This window comes from Myodes glareolus, chromosome 6 (genome assembly GCF_982192425.1).
Source record: "Myodes glareolus chromosome 6, mMyoGla1.1, whole genome shotgun sequence".
NCBI classification, from domain to species: Eukaryota; Metazoa; Chordata; class Mammalia; order Rodentia; family Cricetidae; genus Myodes; species Myodes glareolus.
The window spans coordinates 22,895,712-22,909,111 of NC_142031.1; the positions used below are offsets into that span (position 1 = coordinate 22,895,712).

Consider the following 13,400-nt stretch of genomic DNA (forward strand, 5'->3'; position numbering starts at 1 on the left):
GTGCTGGGATTAAAGATGTGTGCCACCACTGTCTTGCTTAATTTAATTTGTATTTTACGATAGGGTCTCACTCTGTAGACTAGACCAGGCTGGCTATGAACTCCTGATCCCGTTGCTTTGGCCTCCTGAATGCTGGGGTTATAGGTGTGTACCACAGGCCACTACAAGAAAACTGAATCACAGCTCCATATTACACCCCCTCAACGTGAAGCTAACACACCTGGCCAGTGTCCCACTGCTATGGCTGCCCAGCGCCTCCAGAACAAGGTCAGCTCAGAACTGGTGGCCCTGGAGACATACCTAAGAATTCAACCTCTGCTTACTAAGGCTCTGCTTACAGCCTGTCGTCAGACTGTCTGATGGGTTGGGTCTCCTCTAGAGACCTAGACACTGCCAGAGTGACTCCATTTTGTCCAAGTTTTAGCTGATTTCATCTTGTACTTTGCCAATTGCTCCCCAGTCCCCACTGACCGCGTCCTGCTGAGTAGAGCATTCTCATGCATTTGCACTTGAAGTTTTGAAGAGGTCCATTGTTTGACAATATAAAATAAATTGTTTTAGTCAACTGAACTGAAACTTTTAAAGCTTCTGTTCCTGGCCTGCCTCTTGTGTGATGTAGTTGCGGTTTTAGCTTTATAAACCCTGCCCTTCCCCTCTTCAGAGTCGAGAGGTCTTTCCGGAATGAGCCTGCTCTCAACAGACTTTACCTAGCAGGATTCACCGTCTCTTGTGTGGACTCATTTGGAGGCCGGAGCGAGATTTCTGCCACTCAAGGGGCTAGGCCTTACTCTGTGTCTCTCTGGCTTGGTGAAATATTACAGAGGAGGTGACTCCGAGACATTCCGGGTTCCTGTAACTCTTACGCCAGGGCCAGAGAATTCCAGAATGATCACTGTGTTTCCCAATACCAAAACTGACCAAGTCCTCTGGGCCTCATGGGAAACAGGTTTTGGCATTTCTGTCTAGGTTAGTCTCTAGTATGGGAGTTGAGTATGGACAGGGACCCCCTCCCCAGCACCTTCCTCTTGGAGTCAAGACACTGAGGAAATCCTGGCTGTGAACTTTTGCTTAAATCCTTGTCTTATCTCTGTCTCCATGGATGCCTGAGTGAGTGACTGCACGGTTCAGCTCGTTTATTCTCGCTCCGCTATTGCTCTGTGCCTTTTCGTTTGTGCCTGCATTCTGTCAGGGTTTTCTAGAGGAACAGAACTTATAGAACAAATAAATTCCACATATATCTCTCATGTATGTGTGTATAAACACGGACACACACAGAGGATTTATTAGAATGACATACAGGCTTCGGTCCCGCCATCCCAACAGTGGCTGCCTATGAATGAAAAGTCCAAGAATCCAGCAGTTGCTCAGTCCACAAGGCTGGATGGCCCAGTTGTCTTCAGTATGTGCCAGAATCCCACAGAAGTGGGCTCTAGTGCCGATAAAGGGGTGGACTTGCTAGCAAGGCAAGAGCAAGCAGGCAAAGAGAGCAAGCTTCCTTCTCCCATGTCCTTACATAGGCTGACAGCAGAAGGTGCGGTCCAGATTAAAAGTGGAGCTTCCCACCCAAGAAGATCTGGATTAAAGGTGTGTGTTCCCACTTGCAATGGTTTAATTAAAAAAGATCCCTCACAGGTGTGCCCAGCCATTTGAGTTTTAGTTAATCCCAAATGTAGTCAAGTTTACAACCAAGAATAGCCACCTCAGTCCCTTTCCCTGGTTTCCCTGGGGACCAGAGAACCAGCTCACTCTCTGAGTTCACTTTGGCTTAAAAGCCGACCCAGGTCTCCCCTCCTCTTTTGGGAAGAGTTCCTCTGCCCTTGTGGTCTACGCTCCACCAGTGGTGCCAAACTCTTTTCTGACATGGTATTCGTGCGTCTGGTAAACTCCAAGTCTCCCCTCTCACTTGGCTCCTCCCCCTTTCCATTGTCCACACCTCTCTGATCTCAAGCCCTCTCATCCCTGCCACCCAACGCTGCCTTGCGGTCATGCCTAGAGTCCAAACCTAGTCAACTCCTGCTCCATTCTCCCAAGGGTTTCCCCAGCCATATGGGAGTGGGTCAGACAGTCTTGTATGCCAAGGTCCCAACCAGGGCAGGAGAGCCTGGTGTGCAGGGCACAAGGTGGCCGCGGAAAGGTACCAGGGCAGGAACTGCGGGGAGGGCAGTGGCTAAGCTGCCTTTCTTTACCACTGGGGAGACCCCAGACATCCTGGCAGTCTTGCTGTGAGCATAGGACCCCACCTCAGATGGCCAAGGAGCGTGTGGCCAGTTTTCCTGTGGGGGAGAGTCCCTTGGCTGCATGGCTTTGGCAGGAGACTGGAGATAAAGGCTGTGCTGGGTCCTTTCTCCTGGGTCTCCTACCGGGCATCCTTTGAGATAGGATGTTCTTTCTGTTCTTGGCTCTCCTTTGCCCTCTGCCTGCGGTCTGCCTTTGTTTCGGCACCATCAAGCCTGGATAGTCTTGCTTTTGTTTCTACCACTTTCTGGGTTCCTTAGATGTCTGCTTTTTAGGATTTTCTGTTTAATGGCCCCTAGCTTACAGGCACTTAAAAGTTTAAAAGGGCCAAGGTGAAAAAATATATATATTACAGGGTTGACCCACAAAAGAGCCATGATTTCCCTGCTTTACAGAAGAATCATTATATTACCCCGCAAATCAATATCTTTTTAAGATGGAGAAAACATACTAAACTTTTCAGGTTATCTGGCCCCATCTGCAGATACACATAAAATTGGTTATGGATACGTAGGTCACTGGGTTCAGTCTTATAGAGAAATAAATGCCTTTATTTATTTAAATAAATAAGATTATCAGGTGTGGATAATCTTGAAAAACTGTCATATACTGTTTTAGCTCACGGAGAAGTTGGCTCTACAGACAGGATTGACTGCCCACTTCAGACCAAGTATGTTTGTCTCTGTTTCCTGCAAAGGCCCTGTCCTGCTGGCTCCCCCGACTCTGTAGCAGGGAAAAGGAGAACAATAGAACAGTCCAGGAAAAAAAAAGCATTGTGTGTTTGAGAACAGCTATAAGGCTACTATTGCTTATCCCATGGATTACAGATGCCTATAATAAAACCAGCTAACGAGACGCTCATACATAGAAAGGATAAAAGAGATTCCATGTCTAAAATCTCTCCATAATAACTCCAGCATCACAGTCAGCCAAATTCTGTGAGATGTTGTAAACATCACTTGAATGATGATTGTGATAAATAACCAACCACAGGCTGCGTAAGTCATAAAGTCTGTCTTATGTTTTCTGTAAGGTTTATCCAGAGACTTACAAGGCCCAATGGCTTAGCAGAATACACACAGGTAATACTAATTTACTGCATTGCCCTACCGCGGAATCTGGATTCAGCCTTTTATTATTAAGATGATGTTGCCTAGAAACTTCTAAGCCGCACAACTGTCATCTTCATAACTCCAGCTGTGCCTGCTCAAAATAATCACAGCTGGGCTTATGCAATGTAAGTATTCCCTCAGGAGGGAGGAGGTAGGCAAGGTCACTGGCCCCTCACCTGAGCATCCTGGCACAACTCCCAGCTACTTACTGCATAACACCTCAAGGTCTTCTGCAGAAAGTAGGGCATACAGGCTAGAAAACTCAGAACAGAGGGGATGTGTTCACCTCTGCAGCTGTCGAAAAGCCGCTATACATACTGGGTAAAGGCCCCAAAGACAGATACTGCCTAAGTCCCCCCTCTCCCACTCCTGTTTAGGGAAAATTTCTTAGAGCAAATGGTAATTGTTAATATTATGATGCCTTGTGATATTTATCTATTTTTAATTGTTTAATCAAGGGGATTTATAGGTAAAGGTTAAGATGTAATTACAGATGTTTAGCTCTTTGGGTAACCCCAGCCCCCTTCTTGGTTCTCGTTTACAAAAACATTCTCTCATCCACGATCATTGGTATTGTTCAATCTCTTACTGAAATGTAAACTTTCTCTCTCATTCAAGGTTATTGATATTGCTGAATCTCTTACCGAGATGTAAACTCTCTCTCAGGATCAGTGAGACCATAAAAAGTGCTAAATTATTTTAGATAAGATAAATTATATAAATAAAGATAGAGACAAAACCATTAAAAGCTCAAAGCCAGTCACAAAAGGTGTGAATATGTTGTTCAGGGTTTATAGGAGAGGAGATTTAAGGTTAAAATGCTTAACGGCTAAAATCTGCTAATGTTCCCAAAGTTATAATGATCTACTTATGTAATAAAAACTGACTTGAAAATGCCTGGTCATTGTGTCTTTGTTAACTTTGTTAAACTTGAACCGTTTGGAGACGCTGAGTCCTGACCACAGCTGCAGTTAAGTGTGCCGCTTTCTATTCTTAGAAATGCCTCCTTCTGGAAGCCGACCCTCCTGTTCGCTCCTGTGATTATACTCTTTGTGATAAAATGAGCTACCTGATACGAAAGATCCGTTAAACTGATTTAGATTTTGTAAAAGTACACCATAAAAGGATCACGAAAATAAAGTTCCCAGTTCTTCCACGGACTGTATTTTTGGTTTAGGTTTGTTTTGTTACTAAAAGAGCGTCAGTTCAAACTCTGTAACTTTCAAAACTCAAAAATCTTAAAAGGGATAAATTGCTTTAGTGTACAAAAACCCTATCCCATGACAGTTGCTAGTTTATTGTAAACCATTAAAGCAAATAAAAAATAACAATTTATTATCACTCACCCTATAAATGAGTAAATGCCCTTAATACGCCTAGGATTATGCCTGTGGTCACACAAAGTACAAATGTAATTCATTTACAGGGACAAAGCTGGAGGGAGACACCAGCTTCTACCTCCCATTATGCATCTTCTGCATACGGTATCAAAGTTAAGCCTAAAGCAGGTAACACAAAACAAGTTCCAAAAAAAAGCAAGTTTAGAGTTTGTTTAATATAAAATAGTATTTAAAGTCTGCTGTCTTTTAAAAACTGGTTATGGAAATTTTAATACATGAGTAACATGGGTAAATTTTATAATACACTTACATGATAGGCCATCCCCAGGTTCAAGAAGGACCGTTTTCCTTGCGTGGGACACAGGCCCCATCACAGCAAACTACATGCTAGCCTCTGTTCAGGACAGGGAGGCATGGGGAAATCAGACTTGCCAGCGTCTGCTGTCTCTGGCTGTGCAGATCTGGCTGTGCAGATCTGGCTAGGAAAGCTTTCTCCTTATCTCTAGGGAATAGAAACGTCTCCCCATGTCACCTATGACATGGGTAGGGTGGGGGTGAGGTGTGGGGGATAAATTCTCCGATCTGGTGGAGGATCTGCATCCACATCCTAAATGTCTCAGATAAAGAGCAATGAGTTTTCATTCACTATCTCCTGAAACCTGAGGTCACTGTGAACGGGGGCTGTGGGGGGGGGATGGGGGGGCGGTGCCCAAGCCTGCCACCCAACTGCTATGAGAAATGCTACAGCTCAATAGGCCATGCCCTTTCCCCTGCCTTTCAATTCTCCTCCTCTTGGCACAGCTAATCCCAGGGCTCAAAAGTCAACACCTGACTTGGTGAGGAGTCCCCCAGGGGAGTTTTACATAAAAGACAGAGGCTCTGCCACAGAGCCAGTCAGCACCACGCGAAGTTACAGTTGTCATCCTGGGGCCCGGCTCTTCAGCCTTGTTCCCCTTGCAAACCTGGACACCAACAGGTCTATGCATGGCTGAAGTTTGATAATGCTTCCGGTATGGTTAGCCACACCGGCCTCCCAGACCTGGACTCAGACTCAAAAAGAACTGTTACTAGTTCTGCTGTATAAGGGAATAATAGGTCTATTAAAAAAAATTTTAAAAACTCATTTCTTAAACGAATTATGCCTGACTATGCATCCAAATAACAGTTGGTCCTTGTAGATGATATAAATATTTTCCTAAAAATAAATAGAGCCTTACAACTCTGCAAAAGGCTTAACTCGACTAGCTGCTGAGAAGGAGAGGCCAACAATTCCTGAGTCTGTAGCTGGCCTGATTGGAATCATGGCTGACGACCTTACTCACAGGCCTCTCAGGTCTTCTTGCCCTATGTCTAATGGTCAGTCCCTCCTTATTTAACTGGCTGTTAAACTTTGTCTCTACAACGGACAGCATTTGTTCAATTAATGTACCGAAGGACCCAATGTAACCCCTGTATAATGAGTCAATGATTTGATTCTCCCCGAGACCGGCGGGGAATGAACTGCCCAGAGTGACTCCATTTTGCCTCATGCTCCGTGCAACCGCTCCCCGTCCCTGTTAAGCACATCCTGCAGAGGAGAGCAGGCTCATGCAGCCGCACCTGCAGTTTGGAGAGGTCTATTGTTTTATTACATAAAGCAGGTTGTTTTAATCAACTGAATTAAAACTTCTGCCCCTGGCCTGCCTCTGTTATGATGTAATTATGGTTTTGGCTTTATAAATCCTACCCTCCCCCTCTCCTGGGTAGAGCTCTTTCTGGGATGAGCTTGCTCTTAACCGCTGACAAATGACGACCTCTCCATCTGACTTTTGTCCAGTGGTATCCCGTGTCTCAGGTGGACACAGCACCTGCCTGCATCCAGCTGTGTCCAGCTGCATGACTCTTCCTGTCCACTCAGCCTCTGCGCTGAGCTCAGCCCCCAGAGTCCTCCCTGCACCTGCCCCTTTCCTCTCATTGCTCCCCATTCTCAAACTCACCCAGAAATGGAACTCCAGCTGTGGGAAAGTGGAAACGAGGGTAATCCGAGGACAGTGGTCCTCAGGGAGGAGGTCAGTTTATTCTTGTCACAGATGTCATTGTCATACCTGGCCTGAGTGGCCAAAACCTCAGTGGTGAAGGAGGGAGATGGAAAGTTAACAACACCGGAGGAGCCAAGTTTAGCTGGGAAATGAACATATGACCCGGACACTAAAAATACACCCCTTCGGTAAATGCCATCCTAAAGCAAATTAGGGATATAAGAGTCTGGTGGTGGTGGTGGTGGGTACTGAGAGAGGTGTGAGGTGGACCCCACTATGCTGACCAGAACATGGACGTTTCAGGGTGGTTGGGTCATTGGAGAGGTTGCTGCCCCGTCACAGTCAGCGTTAACTCTCAAAAGTTCTGCCACTTGCATGAAGCTGTGTGTTGGGAAAGAGATGGGGCACCCTGGTCAGGCACCCCGGCCATCATGGACAATTGCTTAAGGTAGAAGTACAAATTCACGGTGGGGGCAGCAGCCAGTATCTCCCTGACCCCAATGCCCACCTCTGGGACATCCTGACGGGTTTGCTGGTAGGAGCTGGCCAAGCAGTTGGCATCAGCACCATCCTCCTCCCCCTGGGCTGTTTTAGACATCTCCAAACTTTTGCCATACCTGTCGTCAAGCCCATGCTTCTGTATGTCACCCCTGTAGTGGCCTCCATCACACACCATTAGGAGAGGAGCCTTGTCTAACCATGGGGCTTCAGCCTGGCTTTGTCTCTTCCAGGCTGAATTCTCCACATGCCCAGGGTGTCTGGGTTGCAGCACTGCCACTAGCTCTGGGCACACTCTGGGCTGGGCAGCCTCATGCTGTCTTTCTGAGGGTCTCTATCACCCCTGTCTCTGCAGCTCCTCATTCCTCGCATTTTTACACCGTGTTTAGTTATGACTTTCTGGTACCCAGCGAGCCCAGCTCTATTGTTGAGGTCAGTAACCCCTCCCCAATAGGCCTCTCTCTACTCAAGGCAGAAACCCACTTTGACATGCCCTGGGGTGAGAGCATGCTTTTCCTTATGGATGGATGACCCACTGCAGCTCCTTTGTGCTCCTAGAGCCTAAGGGCCTGGGGGAAGGGAAGCAAAGGGGCTGCCCAGGCAGAGGCAGAGGGGCTGCAGAGTGGGAGTGGCTTCTCCTCATCTCCTCTACCTCCTGTGTGGAGGCCCTGTGCTGCACAATTGGCCTCTGGGTGTCTTAGCCACAGGCCTGGTACGCAGAGTACATGGACCAAAGGATGGGAAGTCCTGGAAGAGCAAGGGCCATTCCGGGCCATAGGTAAGAGCTGAGCTGTGGGGTGCGCAGGCCTGTATTTTATGAGCTGTGTGCCCCTCTGCCACAGTAACTGGACCTTCTCCAACGCTGTCATTAGTCACATCAACAAGGTTCGGAAGGCTCCTTGCCAAAATAATCAGGAGTAAAATAACCATTAATAAGAAATATCATTTGGGGCTGAAGAGATGGCTCAGTGGTTAAAAGCACTGGCTGCTCTTCCAGAGGACTCAGGTTCAATTCCCTGGACCCACAACAGTGGCTCACACCTGTCTGTAACTCCAGTTCCAGGGCTTCTGACATCCTCACACAGACATATATGCAGGTAAAACACCAATGAATATAAAATAAAAATAGATTACATTAAAAAAAGAAATATCACTTTGTGCTATGATAGGTCTTATTTTTTAAGTAAACTTGAACACAGGGTTCAAGGGATTCTCTAGCCTTAGCATCCTGGGGAGGGTGGAGTACAGTACCCAGTTGAAGACTCATGTACACACCACTGTGGTAAGCAACCTGCACAGACTGTGAAAGGGCACACACCATAAGGACTAGCTCATTATATAAACTGACGACATGACAATGGTATGGTTAAGGGGATGGTTTTTATTGTAGATATGACGGAAGAACAGGCAGAGACATCTGGAAGAGTCCAGAGCAGAGAGAGAAAGTAGTAGATTGAACATGACCAGGAGAGAGGCAGAAGCAGAGCAAAATGCATGTGAGAACGAGGAAAAGAGGGTGAGGAAGAGGAAGAGAGAGAAGAAGAGCGAGGAAGAGAGAGAGAGGAAGAAAGAGAGGAGAGGAAGAGCATGGGGAAGACAGAGGGAGGGCAAAAGAGAAGGCAACGAAGAGGGCATAGCAAAAATAGCAGGGTTATGAGGAGGAGAAGAAGTCTATGAGCTAGGGAAGTTTAAGGCAGCGGGGAAGGCAAGAAAAGGCTGGGGAGAGCAAGCAGGCCAGCATCAACTCTGAAATGTGTAACAGGTTCTGAGGGAGCCTGGAGGTCAGCAAGCACTTTGGTACACTAACAGGCACCCCCGACAGCCATCTGTCCTTTGGTAGAGGAGACCCGGCTTCACAAATTCCTGAGGAATGCTGACTTTTGTCTAGCCTCTAGGATTTGGGGAAACGAACTTTCCTCTGGACCTGATGCACATGGGTTCCAGTAAAGGGACATGTAGGGGTCAGACTTCTCCAAGCCTAGTAAGGAACCACCAGCCACAGCCAGTATCAGAAGGGTTTCCTGGGTTGGGTATGCTCCATGAATTAGCGAACTTGCTACTGACCCCAGGGGACTGAAACTTGGGGTCCTCTGCTGCAGAGGGTGAGAAAATAGGCTCAGACAGATTAGGTGATCTGTCCAGGGTCACAAAGCCAGTAGTTTAAGGGAACCCAGACCTCAGAGTCTGTGCTTCTTCTCTACACCTGGGTGTAACCCATAATATGCATGATAACAGATATAACCCACGATACATAAAAGTATTGTGGGTATAACCTATAATAGGCCAAGCTTTCTCACTCCCAGGACCACAGAGAGCATCATCTCTGGAGCAGGCACCCTCCCTGCTCAAGCTTTCTTTTCGACAGAACCATGTGCAATCTCGCTTTCTTTCCTCCTTCAACAAGTGACTCATTTAAACACTTCAGAAACTGCCTCTTCTAGAGCCCCAGAGCGATTCTGCTTTCTTTTTCGCCAGGAAACCTTAAATATTTTCATCTGAGGGACCACATGAGTAATTCTGGACCAGTGACTATGTCTTCAGGGTAAATTCCTCTTGAAATACTCCAAACAGAAAAATCACTTGGCAGCTCCCACAGCCTTCAGGGAAGATGGCCTGCCTGGCCCTGCCCCACCCCCCAGCTCAGCTGTCAGAGCCCCAAATCGCTGCCACCAGACACACACCCTGCAGGTTCCTGTCACTCCCATGCAGCTGAGCGAACAGGGTACCTGACTCATGGGCAGCTCGAAGGCTCACACTGCACCTTTCTTCGGGATCATTTGCTGCTCACGTGTATGCGAACACAGTTAACGTGGCCAGGAGAGATGGCTCAGTGGGCACCGTGGATAAAGACACTCGCCACCAGACCTGACAACTCTGGGAACTAAGTGGTGGGAGCGAAAGAAGGGACTCCCAAAGCTGTCCTCTGACCTCCACACAAATGCTGTGGCAAGCGTGTGCTCTAGCGTGAGCGTGTGTACACGCAAGCACAAACAAAGGTAATAAGAATAATATAAAAGTTTGTGCCAGGCATAGTGGTACACACCTGAAATCCTAGCACTCGGGAGAGTGAGGCACAAGGTTGTGAATCTGGGGTCAGGAAGGCCAGGAAGTTCTAAGCCAAACACCGCACCGACGAAGGATGCTGGAGTTAGTGACAAGGGGCAGCACAGGGAAGAAGACGGCAGCAGTGGAAGCCTGCAAGAATCGTCCCTGGGCGGCCTGGATCAGCTTCCAGAAAAAGCAGGAGACTTAAGCAGCTTTCCCACGTCATTTTCAAAATACACAAGAAAGATCTCTGTGAGTTCGAGGCCAGCCTGATCTATAAGAGCTAGTTCCAGGACAGGCTCCGAAGCTACAGAGAAACTCTGTCTTGAAAAACAAACAAACAAACAAATCAAAATACAAAAGAAAGGTTTCCATTTAGAAATGACAGAAACAGTCAATTTGAGGAGATTGCAAAAAGAAAGAAAATTTCTCTGTGTAAAGGCAGTGCCTAAGGTCTGATGTAGAGAAAGGATCTGTGGCTGGGGGAAGGGTAGCAGGCTTTCTTTGAGCTGCTAATCATTCACGAAGTCCTCACAGGTACACACAGTACTTCAGAGGCACAGGCAGGGAAACTGAGGCTCTGTGATGTCACATTGTCATGCCCTATGAAGATTTCTGCAATTTCAGAGCATGGACTCCTCCCCCCTTACACACTCCATGCTCCTGCTTTTGGGGACACCTCCTCCTCCAGCTCTACCCCAGGGTGCATCCACTCATTGCAGAGCCTATACAAGACCTCCTATGGAGACCTGGTCAGTCTTTGGGCTTTGGAACCTGCCAGATCTGTCCCCTCCCAACAGTCTTCTTTCTGGTTCTCTCCAGCTGCCCATCTTGGTCTCTTGATCATCCTGACAAAGGTAGAGCAGTGGCTCCCGGGTTCCCTAGGGAAGGTTCCGGAAGTCGGCTGGACTATAGTAACAATGTATGGTAGTTGTTTTTTAGACAAAGTCCCACTTATGTTGCCCAGGGTTGCCTGGAATTTGCTACGTAGACCAGGCTACCCTTGAACTCATAGCGCTACACTTGCCTCCGCCTTTAGGGTGCTAGGATTAAAAGTGCGCACCACCCCTCCCAGAGCATGACAGTTTCAGTGGTGAGACTTTCAGAATGAGCCCCCTTTTTTTTTCTGATACAAAGTCTTGCTTGCTTTATCTGTTGCGCCAGGGCCCATCTGCTTTTGGGGCTTCTTCCTTCAACACCTCTATTATGGTCAAACTGCCGTCTAAGAAGCTCTGCATACTGAGTGCCACTGTGCACGGACTACTGTCCCATTTTATGAGATAGAGCAGGGAGGCTCTGAAATCTTCCTGAGGTCACCCAGACAGTAAGCAGCAAGGTCAAGGTTTCAGGGGCAGTGAGCAGGTCACATGCCAGAGAGAACAGCCATACAACTCTGTACTTCACGGCTGATGGCAAGGATGGGACATTCAGAAACACATGGGAATGGGATCTTAAACTGCAGGGCCCTGGAGGGCTCTGGCCTAGTCCTCACTGACCCTCATGGAAGGCACTTCCTGTGCTTCTTGAGTGGGCACATGAGCCGACTAAAGAGATTCAAGACCCTCTGAGTCCTCAGGGACTCTGTTTTATAAGACAGAAAACTGTGCCCCAAAGAAAATTTGTAGCCACTCAGTTTAGCTGTAGAAACGAGCCAACATCAGCAATTCCAAACTTAAGAGCATCAGAGTGATGCCGGCTCAGGCAAGTCTCCGCTGTTAAGAGATGGAATTCGATGCTGGATGTGGTGGCAAATGTCTTCAATCCCTGTGCTGGGCAGGCCAAGGCAGGGAGACACTGAGTTCTGGCCAGCCTGGGCTACCTAGCAAGACTCTGACTCAGAAAAATCACACAACAACAATTCAATGTTTAGGATTTGTCAGTTGGCAAGGAGCTGAACCACGGGGCCCGAGGCTACCAAGAACCTCTAATGCTGGATTACTGTGTCGCTGTAGCCAAACGCCCGGGCTTTTCAACTTACAAAGAGGAGACGTGTATTTTTGGCTCATGGTTATGGAGGGGGTCAGTCAGTCTCTGGTAATGAGGCTTTGTTTTTGTCTTATGGGAGGTAGCACATCATAGTGGCCATGTGTGATGGGGCAAAGTTACTCACCTCCTGGCTGGACAGCTAAAGAGAGGCAAACCTTAACCCCTACCCATGACCTCCCACTAGGCCTCACCTTTTTAAAGTCCCCACCTCCACTCATCTGAGGACTGAGCCTTCAACACATGGACCTTTGAGGACACCCTGGAACCAAACAATAGCAAACACTGTACCAGAATCTTCCGTAACAATTCCATCTGCACTAAGAATGGAGATATAACCTGCCACCCCTGCACTTAGCAGGCTGAGGCAGGGGGATTGTGAATCCAAGGCCAGGTCGTACTATTTATGGAGAAACAAAAACAACAGCACCCCTTCCATTCATGTGACAAAGTAATCAACATTCTAGTTCAAGACAGACATTTCAATATTCCGCTCTCTGATGAGGATACTGAGGTTTAGCATGGTCGAGTAACTTGTCCCGGTTCCCAGATGGTGTTGAGTATACAGTCAGACAGTAGTTAGTTTCCAGAGAATGAAGGCCTGGGAGTCCTCACGTGGACCCTCCTAACTATCCTCCCCTCCACCACGAGGCATCTTCTGAAATCCCGCCCCAAATTCTTGTCTGCAGCTCCTCCCTGCCCCTGCTTCCTCGGACATGTGCAGAGTCTCACAGACACAAGGTGCCCTTGTATGAGTTAATGGCTCCCACAGTGGGTCCAAGGCCAGCAGCACTGGTGTCAAGGGGGCCTATGTCCATCGGTGTGCATGTGCCCAGATTCTGACAGGTTGGCCGAACCTGAAAATCTAGGGGTGCTGGTGCCCCCTGAATGGCAGAGCTGGCTTGCTCACAGACTCAGCACTGGAGATTTCTCTTCTTGTTGCTGCCCTCATCTTATGGATGAGCCAACTAAAGCTGGCAGGGATCTCATCGTAACCAGGAAAGAGGCAAATAATTGCATTTTGATACAAATTCACATCAGAGATTTACACAAAAACCGAGGGTCTGGATGTGTGTAATTGAATAATGCCCAATGACATTAAAGAGGCGGGGCAGGAAGGGGAAAACGCCAGGGGCTGTAGGCTCCCAGTGCTCTGAGGGCGGCAGGAC

The 13,400-nt window shown here is 47.7% G+C and overlaps 1 protein-coding gene across 7 annotated transcripts in view; it reads right to left on the reverse strand.

Moving 5' to 3' along the window:
• Mgll (monoglyceride lipase) overlaps window positions 1-13,400 on the reverse strand; it is a 165,114-nt gene that overhangs the window by 45,437 nt on the left and 106,277 nt on the right. The window contains exon 1 of one of the 7 annotated variants that reach the window (XM_085690596.2): window positions 4,998-5,073. The exons of the other annotated variants lie outside the window; for them this stretch is intronic. Coding sequence (XP_085546722.2) covers window positions 4,998-5,058 — 61 coding nt within the window. The 5' untranslated portion in view covers window positions 5,059-5,073. Of the gene's footprint in view, window positions 1-4,997; window positions 5,074-13,400 lie in introns of those variants that run through there. 7 annotated transcript variants of the gene reach the window in all.